Source organism: Oryctolagus cuniculus, chromosome 2, assembly GCF_051225735.1.
Source record: "Oryctolagus cuniculus isolate XC-2025 breed Fujian yellow rabbit chromosome 2, ASM5122573v1, whole genome shotgun sequence".
Lineage (NCBI taxonomy): Eukaryota > Metazoa > Chordata > Mammalia > Lagomorpha > Leporidae > Oryctolagus > Oryctolagus cuniculus.
This window is the reverse complement of record NC_142868.1, coordinates 118,677,567-118,687,141: the sequence shown is the minus strand read 5'-3', so window position 1 is coordinate 118,687,141 and position 9,575 is coordinate 118,677,567. Positions and strand designations below refer to the sequence as shown.

The 9,575-nt window shown below is 53.6% G+C and overlaps 1 protein-coding gene and 1 long non-coding RNA gene across 6 annotated transcripts; one reads left to right on the top strand and one right to left on the bottom strand.

The window, feature by feature from the left end:
- Positions 1–1,263: 1,263 nt before the first annotated feature.
- CHCHD5 (coiled-coil-helix-coiled-coil-helix domain containing 5) lies at positions 1,264–7,493 on the bottom strand. Of its 4 annotated transcripts, none has more exons than XM_002709595.6 (4): positions 7,056–7,493; positions 5,266–5,406; positions 5,016–5,181; positions 1,264–1,593 (listed from the first exon to the last, which is right to left on the bottom strand). In XM_002709595.6, coding segments are annotated over exons 1-4 (315 nt in total). In that variant the 5' UTR covers positions 7,058–7,493; the 3' UTR covers positions 1,264–1,587. The 4 variants fall into 4 exon arrangements, with proteins under 4 accessions (XP_002709641.1, XP_089182234.1, XP_089182236.1 ...); XM_089326108.1 differs by having other exon boundaries at positions 5,266–5,519; positions 7,056–7,490; XM_089326110.1 differs by lacking the exon at positions 7,056–7,493 and adding an exon at positions 6,661–6,788.
- Positions 7,378–8,050, top strand: LOC138848561 (uncharacterized). 2 transcript variants are annotated; one of them, XR_016229211.1, is made up of 2 exons: positions 7,378–7,501; positions 7,932–8,050. It is a non-coding gene; the product is annotated as an uncharacterized LOC138848561 (long non-coding RNA). The 2 variants fall into 2 exon arrangements; XR_011386493.2 differs by lacking the exon at positions 7,378–7,501 and adding an exon at positions 7,510–7,637.
- The last annotated feature ends 1,525 nt before the right edge of the window (positions 8,051–9,575 follow it).

Here is a 9,575-nt window from a genome sequence, read left to right as displayed (position 1 = left end):
GTAGGCTGGGCAGAAAAAATCCAAAGAAATCTAGGCTCAATCCATGGCCCAGAAAAACTGCAGATGGGAGCAGAAAGCAATCAGGACCTAGGCACTCCCTCCCAGACCACAGGAACTGGTCAGAATCCTCTTGTCCACTACCTGGGTTTCCTCCTGCCTCAACCACATGGCACCTGGTGGCTTCTGCAACCCCAGCCCTCCAGGACTTCCATCCCAGATCCTAGGTCAATGGACAATTTCCTTTTTTCTTTTCCTTTTGTTAAAGATGTACTTATTTATTTGAAAGAAAGAGAGAGACAGAGAGAGGACAATTTCCTTTGTCTTGGAGGTTAATTCCCAGACATGACTCTCATAGGGCCAGCTTTTTTTTTTTTTTCTTTTTTTTTTTTTTTTAGCAAAAACACAAGTTTTAAGTTTCAAATGGCTGGCTACTCCAATCTCCATAGGTCTGGAGTCCCTCCAGGGATGCATAACTGGCTTAAGTGGTGAATCTGAGTGTTGGCCATGGGCATGTTCACCTCTACTCTGGGCTCGGGCTCTCTCTCTCTCTCTCTCTCTCCTGCATACTTGCTTATCTCCTCTCTTGCTTACCTGCCCATGCTAAGGAGCTTGTAATCGTGAGGAAAAGTCCTAATTGACTGCAGCAGCCCCTGTTGGGACGCCCAGGTCCACACAGCATCTCTTCTGCATGCGAGGCCTGTCACTCTGCTTAGCACTCTCTTCTGACGACAGGAGCACAGTTGGCCCGTGGTGGGTAGGCTAGAAGTGCCAGATGGTCAGTGTCCATGAAAACAGTTCTCAAAGACATGGGGAGTGGGTGGATAAACACCCTTGAGAGGATAAATGATGTATGTTCCAGGCAGTCTTCCAGAGGTCCCAGTGAGACTGAGCCCCAGTTGCCCACGGTGGTAACTGACTGGACAATGTACCTTTCACTGGCTGTCTTCCCTTCTGTCTTCCTTCTCCAATCCCCTACCAGCATTTCTGAAATCAAATTCCAAATATACTATCCACTCAAATTCTCTAGAGCAAGGTCAACTTAGAAGCCCAGTGCAGCAGACTTCTGAGTCACACACTTCCAGGCAGTTGTTTTCAATAATAAAGCCAGACTATTGACCTCCACTGTCTAATGCCCAAGTCTAATGCTCAAGTGGTTCTGAATGCAGCCAGGAAAGAGGCACGTAGAACACTCAACAAAGGTCTGACAAACACGAGGGATAAACTGCTTTTCTCCCATGTGCATGCAGCAAGTGACAGGACACGGTAGTTCTGGCAGCTTTAATAAAGGGTTGTCCGAGTCCCAGTGAACAGATGGAGCACCTTGCCACTCCCTGGCCATCCCTTGGTACAGCGCCTGAATCTGAAGACTGGAGGGCCAGGCTTTCTTCTCAGTCAGCTCTCCTAAGGCCCCTCAATGCTGAAAGCAAGAATCAAAGCCCAGTATACAGTCTTATTTATTGGGAGTCCTGGCATCCAGGAAAGTCAGGACTCCAACTGGTCACTCTGTAGGACTGGGCACACCGAGGGACCACGCACTCATGTCCAATTTTCCTGGCATCAAAGGAGTCCTCAGGAGGCGGGATGCGGCTATGCCTGTTGGGAAAACACATTAGCATCAATTAGCACCTCTTCTGTGCCAGCCTTGGGACCACGGCTGGAGCAATCATATAGTCTGGAGGGAAAGGGTCTCAGGCAACGACCTTGGCCATTTGCCATTGAACAAGTTGGCCATGGTGAACTGTCATTAACCATGTGGCCATGTTTATTGGGCACCTCCTGTATGCCCGGCATTGCTGCAGGTACTTGGAATTCAGCAGGCAAAATCTCTGACTGTGGGGAGCTTCCAATGAAGTAGGGAGGAACAGACAATAAATTAACAAAAATGTGTGAAGTGATGAGAAACTCTACGCAGAAAACCAAGAGCGAAGAGCAGAGGTGTGTGAAGGGGGAAGAATGTGCCGCACTTTATTAGCTACACAGACATGAGACAGTCCTCACAGGCTTTCTATCATGCTGTACGAAGGTACTTCAAAAAAGTTCAAGAGAAAGTAAACATCTTTTAATTCCATTTTTCACAAACATTTTGAAGCACCAACATGACATGAGGCTGTGCGTGTGTCTGCTATTGTGTAGATGAGAGAGTAGAGGAGGCCCGAATCCCACTGCCCCAGCTAGAGAAGGAGAGTTGTAACTGGAATGCCATCACCAGCAGAGTAGTTAGGTGGGGGCTGGGTGTTACTTACTTCATGTGCACTGGAGAACCACAAGAAGGTTATAAAGGGGGAGAGATCTGACCTAACTTCCTTTTTTTTTTTTTTAAAGATTTATTTATTTATTTGAAAGCGTTACACAGAGAGAGAAGGAGAAGGAGAGGGAGAGGGAGAGGGAGAGGGAGAGGGAGAGGGAGAGGGAGAGGGAGAGGGAGAGAGAGAGAGAGAGAGAGAGGTCTTCCATCTGCTGCTTCACTCCCCAACTGGCCGCAATGGCCAGAGCTGTGCCGATCCGAAGCCAGGAGCCAAGAGCTTCTTTCAGGTCTTACATGTGGGTGCAGGGGCCCAAGGACTTGAGCCATCTTCTACTGCTTTCCCAGGCCACAGCAGAGAGCTGGATCGGAAGTGGAGCAGCCACTTATGGGATTCAGGGACCCAAGCATGTGGGCCATCTTCTACTGCTTTCATAGGCCACAGCAGAGAGCTGGATTGGAAGAGGGGCAGCCGGGACTAAAACCGGCACCCCAATGGGATGCTGGCGCCACAGGCGGAGGATTAACCTACTGTGTCATGGAGCCGGCCCCCTAACTTCCATTTTTTAAAATTCCTTTGACTGCCAGGAAAGTGTAGCTGGTTAGGGCAAAGGTGGCCACAGGGAGATCAGGGAGAGACTGGATGTTTGTCCTGGAAGAGAAGGAGCACCTAGCCCTAAAATGAGAGCTGTTCAGATGCCATAAAAACTTGAAAGAAATGTGCTGGCACCACAGCTCACTAGGCTAATCCTCCGCTTGCGGCGCTGGCACCCCGGGTTCTGGTCCCGGTCGGGGCGCCGGATTCTGTCCCGGTTGCCCCTCTTCCAGTCCAGCTCTCTGCTGTGGCCCAGGAAGGCAGAGGAGGATGCCCCAATTCCTTGGGCCCTGCACCCACATGGAAGACCAGGAGGAAGCACCTGGCTCCTGCCTTCGGATCGGCGCAGCGCGCCGGCCACAACACACTGGCAGTAGCAACTACTTGGGGGGTGGACCAATAGAAAAAGGAAGACCTTTCTCTCTGTCTCTCTCTCACTCTGCCTGTCAAAGAAAGAAAGAAAGAGAGAGAGAGAGAGAGAAAGAAAGGTAGGTAGGTCGGTCGGTCCCTGGGGTTGGCACTGTGGTATAGTGGGTAAAGCCGCTGCTTGTGGCACCAGTATCCCATATGGGTGCCAGTTCAAGTGCCAACTGCTCCACTTCTGATCCAGCTCTCTGCTGATGGCCCGGAAAGGCAGTGGAGGATGACCCAAGTCCTTGGGTCCCTGCGCCCATGTGGGAGACCCGGAAGAAGCTCCTGGCTTCAGATCGGCCCAGCTCTGGCCGTTGGGGCCATCTAGGGAGTAAACCAGTAGATGGAAGATCTTCTCTCTCTGTCTCTCCCTCTCTCCCTCTAACTCTGCCTTTCTAATTAATTAATTAAAAAAGGGAAAGGAAGGGGAGAGGAGGGGAGAGGAGGGGAGGGGAGGGGAGGGGAGGGGAGGGGAGGGAAGAAATGTTCCCAACAGAAGGCTGAAAAATTCATACGGACAGTAGCAGATCATTACTAAGTGTTTCCTGGGGATATTCAGCTCCTTCCACTGGTTTCTGGGCAGGCATGCAGGGAAGCAGCAGGATATGAGCTGTGGTGGGGGGGGGGGGGGGGCTTGTGGATCCTGGCAGCGGGGCTCAGGGGTGGGGCATCAGAGGAGGGTTTCTGAGGGAGGGGCCATCTAACCTGCAACAGGATTAGCCAGCAGATGGAAGGGCAGTCCAGGCACAGGAAAGCAGCTGGACAAAAGCAGGCAAGGAGTGCACTGAGTAACTGTGTTCACGAGGGCTAGAACACAGAGCTTGAGGTGTTAAGTGGGGAGAGATGGGGCCAGAGGTCACAGGGGTCCCATCGTGCAGGGCCCTGGAGGCTGTGCTGAGTTAAAGACACGGCGAAGTATCTAAGCAGAAGCAAAGCAAAACATGGGCAAATTTTCCCGCAGAGAGAACGGACTGCAAAGGGTCAGATGGAGCACAGAGGCCAAGAGAAGGCCTCAGGATGGGCTGAGTCAGAAGTAAGAGAGAGAAGACTGGGTTACCAGGGCAGGGGAGGGTGTTTAGGAAGAGCTGGTGAAAGGAGGGCCTTTGCCTCTGGAGTACACAGTCCAGTGGGGAAGGCAGGAAACACCTACAGAGCACTTCTCAATCGTTGCCATTACTGCAACCCCTAAGAATCCTAGGCTGTCTCTAAGTAGGCCCGCCCATGAACCGAGTAAAATCCATGAACTAATACACAGGTATGCTGTACATCTGCGTATGTACTTCAAAGAGGTCAGTTTGCTTTTTTTCTTTTGTTTTGCTTTGCTTTGTTTTGTTTGACTAACCCACCCACCCCCCCCCCCCCCCCCGCCAGTGCAGCTGAGAGCCAGTGAGGAAGTGCGAGAGGGGACTAGGGAGGAAGTGAGTAAGGTCAGCCTAGGGAAGACCTAGGAACCTAGCAAGCACCTGAGCTCTTGTTCTTAATGTGCCTAGGAAGCCACTGGAGGGCTCTGAGCAAGAACCGCATCTCAGGTCTCGAATGCTTGCCCAGGCCACGTAAGATAAGAGTGAGGCAGACGGCCCAGCGAGAAGTCTGGGGCAGGCATCCTCACAGTGCAGGGGTGGGGAGAGGCAGGAGGTGACCATGTTCCAGATTCTGCTGCACAACGAAGGCCTGTGTGGGGACTGCAGGGTTGTTAACCTGAACAGCTAGAAGGCTGCAGGGGAATTTAGGGGACGGGGGATCAGTGAACCGGTGAGCCTCCCTTACCTCCACGGTTGTGGACGACTGTGGCAGCTGCACCTGCTCAGCGCACTGCAGGAAGCGGCGCACGTGCTCTGCGCAGTTGCCCACAGCTGACTCGTTCTGGCGAAGACACTCCTCAAAGGCCTCAAAGGGCTCAGCACAGGCCTGGCGGATCTGGCGGATGACTGGGCTGTGGAGGTAGGGTACTTCAGGTCCTGGGAGGCTCCACCCCACTGCCCACCCCACAGACTGTCTGGTACTTGCCCACACTCACTGGGTGGACGTGCATCGGGCGATGCTCATCTTAAGGTGGTGACAGTCTCGCTGCCATGACTCAGGCTTGGCCGTCACACACTGGCCATACTGCTCCAGTTCCCGGCCGCAGTAGCGAGCAGTGACCTCCAGGGCTGCCTGCCTGTGGGACAGGATGGGCTGAGGATAATTCTGGGCAGCTGGCAAGGAAAAGAGTTCTCATCTGGGTTTGAGTTAGGGCTAGGGGTCATGGGCAAATCCGGGAGTCCGAGAATCCTGCAATGGAGCAAAGGTGATGTAGCAGTAAGGCTGAGGCTGGGGGAGGTGGAACACAGTGGGTGGAGGTCCTAAAACAAGGTCTGGTTATTTTAAAAAATTTATTTATTTGAGAGGAAGAGTTATAGAAAGCGAGTGGGAGAGACAGAGGCAGAGGTCTTCCATCCACTGGTTCACTCCCCAGATAGCTGCAATGGCCGGAGCTGAACCAACCCGAAGCGAGGAGCCAGGAGCCAGGAACTTCTTCAGGGTCTCCCACGCAGGTGTAGGGGCCCAAGTGCTTGGACCATCTACTGCTTTCCCAGGCCTTAGTAGAAAGCCGGATTGGAAGAGGAGCAGCTGGGACTAGAACCGGCACCCATAAGGGATGCTGGTGCTGCAGGAGGAGGATTAACCTACTGTGCCACGGCGCCGGCCCCTTAGTTATTCTAACACAGGCCTTGGTGGGGAGTGGGAGACTCTTTCAACCTTCAACAACCTTCAAGAAGGATCTTGGTGGTCAGGCATCCTCCAGGCCTGGGAGAAGCTTTAGAAGTAAGACCCAAGGACCAGCACCATGGTGTAATGGGTAAACCCACTGCCTGCAGCGCCGGCATCCCATATGGGTGCCAGTTCCAATCCGGCTGCTCCACTTCTGATCCAGCTCCCTGCTAATGGCCAGGGAAAGTAGTGAAGGAAGGCCCAAGTGCTTGGGCCCCTGCACCCGCGTGGGAGACTCAGAAGAAGCACCTGGATCCTGGCTGCGGATTGGCCCAGCTCCAGCCATTGCAGCCACTTGGGGAGTGAACCGGCAGATGGAGGATCTTTCTGTCTCTCCCTCCTTGCCTATAACTCTGTCCCTCAAATAAATAAATCTTTGAAAGAAAAAAAAAAAAGAAGAAGAAGAAAGACCCGAGTTCAAGGGAAAGAGAGCTTCAGAGGCCTAAATGAGTTTGGAAGTCCTAAACGTGAGGTTTAAGGGTCCAAGAGGTGGGGAAAGACCTCTTGACCAGAGTCAGACATGAGGCCTGAGGACAGGGACCCGAGAGATGACAGCTGAGGTCCTGGGATGGGGTTGCAGATCCTAGGGTGGGACTCAGGAGCTTGTCCTGGGGGCAGGATCTGGAAGCCCTTGACGAGGGGTAAATCTGGAGAGTCCTACTCATGAGCTCCTGAGGTTTGGGGGGACAAGGTCTGGGAAGCCAGTGCAAGGTCAGAGCGGTCTGGAACAAGTCCGTGAGCCACAGAGGTGACGTCAGGGTCCTGGGAAGACCTGGATGACCCAGCGGGAGGAGTCCTACAGGTCTTCCGATGAGTCTGAAGCCCCAGGGTCCTGGAGCCAGAGCCTCCTAGTGGAAGTAGGGTAGGGCCTGAAACCGCCGGGGGCGGGGCCTGGGAATGAGAGGCGGGGCTTTAAGCGCTTTAGGGGCGGGGCCAATACTGAGGATCGGCTCTAAAAAGAAATCCTTCTCGAGATCCTAGCCTAGGATTAGAAAGGTCACTGGGGAAGAGAAAGGACGCGGTAGCAAGTACGGAGTGGACGCTCCCGTTACTCACATCTCGAGGCAGGTGCCGGCGTGGGATCAGTCAGGGAGCCGCAACCCGCCTCTTCCGGTATCAGGTTGTCATGGCGGCACGCAGCTCAACCTCTTCCGGTTTTTCTAGCAGCTGGCGGGCAGCCAGCCCCGTACCCTTTAGACCCACTACGTCACGGCGGCGCCCTTTGCAGTCATTTCCGGCGACAGCTCGTCACGGCGGCGCCCGTCATAGCCACTTCCGTCCCAGCCGGCCGTGTTGCTCCCTGTTTCCGGCTTGCGGGTTCACCGGAAGTAGACGTTCGGACGTACGGCGATGCCTTGTGGGATGGATGCGCGTGTCCTAGGGGCTTCAGGTCGCCTAACGTGACGCTAGTGCGTGCGCGCGCTCGGGCCTGGCGGGAAGGGGCTTGAGTATACATACCATCTGCCCGCCGGGGTCACCAGACGCGTCCCCTGCGTTTTTGCGTAAGTTCCGGCTTTAGCCAGGACGCAAGTGGGTTTTAGTGCCGGCTGCCTGGAACGATGGATAAATGACTTCCTGCCCTTGTAGTTCGTCCTAGCGCGGCACGTTTCCGCCTCCCATCTCATCCATCCTCAAAGTGTGAGTTTAGACCTGGGGGTGGACTGTCCCATTTATGACGTGGTTATCCCTTGGTGAAAGAAGGGAGCATCAGTTTTGCCATCTAACACACAGGTTTTTCCAAGACTAACCAAAATTAGGAGAAAAACGCAGTTCATGTGAGGTCCGGACAGGAGCTCTTTGAGCCTGTGACGCACTGAGTGGGCTTCTCCGTGAACTGGGGATGATGGCAGTGACAGGCTTCACATAGGACAGAGTGCAAGTGAAGGGTTTATTAAAAAAAAAAAAAATTGATTTTATTTATTTGAAAGACAGGAGTTACAGAGAGAGGTCTTCCATCCGCTGGTTCACTCCCCAGATGGCTGCAATGGCCGGAGCTGCACCGATCCGAAGCCAGGAGCTTCTTCTGGGTCTCCCACGCAGGTGCAGGGGCCCAAGGACTTGAGCCATCTTCCACTGCTTTCCCAGGCCACAGCAGAGAGCTGGATCGGAAGAGGAGCTGCCAGGACTAGAACTGGTGACCATATGGGATGCCAGTGCTTCAGACCAGGGCTTTAACCTGCTGCACCACAGCACCAGCCCCAAGTGAAGGGTTATTACAGAGCATGGCCCCTCAGGAATTCTAGATAAATGAAACCTGTTCAGGAGGCTGTAACCACGAGCGGTCGGTGACTGCTCCACTGGCCGTCTGAATCTGCCCCAGCTGATGCGCTTGGAGCCATGGACATTGAAAGGAGGCTTTTTCACCCTGCGGTCCTTCCACCCTTCCTTCCTGAACATCTTCCCATTGCGTGTGTGGTTTTGTTTTGTTTTGTTTTGTTTTGTTTGACAGGCAGAGTGGACAGTGAGAGAGAGACAGAGAGAAAGGTCTTCCTTTGCCGTTGGTTCACCCTCCGATGGCCGCCGTGGCCAGCACACCGCGCTGATCCGATGGCAGGAGCCAGGTGCTTCTCCTGGTCTCCCATGGGGTGCAGGGCCCAAGCACCTGGGCCATCCTCCACTACACTCCCTGGCCACAGCAGAGAGCTGGCCTGGAAGAGGGACAACCGGAACAGAATCCGGCGCCCCGACCAGGACTAGAACCCGGTGTGCCGGCGCTGCAAGGCGGAGGATTAGCCTAGTGAGCCGCGGGGCCGGCCCCAGTGCACGTTTTGTGAGAGAAGAGCTAAAGGAGATGGCATCAGGGCTGTGGGAAGAGACAGAAGACGACTTTTTGGCTTCAAACGTGGGTATTCCTTTCCAGGAAGAATGGAACCTTAAGCTGGCCAGTGCCCCCCGTTCTCATCCCAAAGTGCAGGCAGTGTGCTTCCTAAAGGGAAGAAGGGGTTCAGACCTCTGGGGTTCAGGTCGGCAGCTATGGGGAAGACCCCAGCAGCAGGCGTGCTCCTTGAGGAGCGTTGCACCCATTCTCCCAGACTTCCAGCCTTTGGGTCTGTGACTCAACGGTGTAACTGACTTCTCCAGGGGTCAAATGTAAGAGGACCCTAAGGACAGTGGGGTTTGGAGTGAGACAGATCTGAGTTTGAATCGGAGATCTCAGTATGCTTCTTGCTCTCTGAGTTTCAGTTTCTTCCTAACACCCGCCTCTGGATGCCCTTGGGAGAAGCAAGGGAGCTGAGCAGACCAAGCACGTGGTACAGAGCCCTCTGGACTCTCCCTTGTCTGCCCTACCAGACATTGTTACTATTGTGTGTAATTGTTTGTTTGCCTGTGTCATTACCCTATGAACCCAGTGAGGGAGGGGGCCTTGTGTCTCGTGGTCACTGCTATATCCACCCCCCCACACACACAGCTTAGGGCTGGCAGAATAATAGGGAGTGAGTGAAAGTATTTACTTACAAGATTGACATGAGGATAAGATGAAATCTTTTCATTCACCCGTGTGATACTTACCAAGTACATTTGTATGCCAGGCCCTGAAACAGCCGCAAATGAAACACAAAACTGGGGCTTAATGTT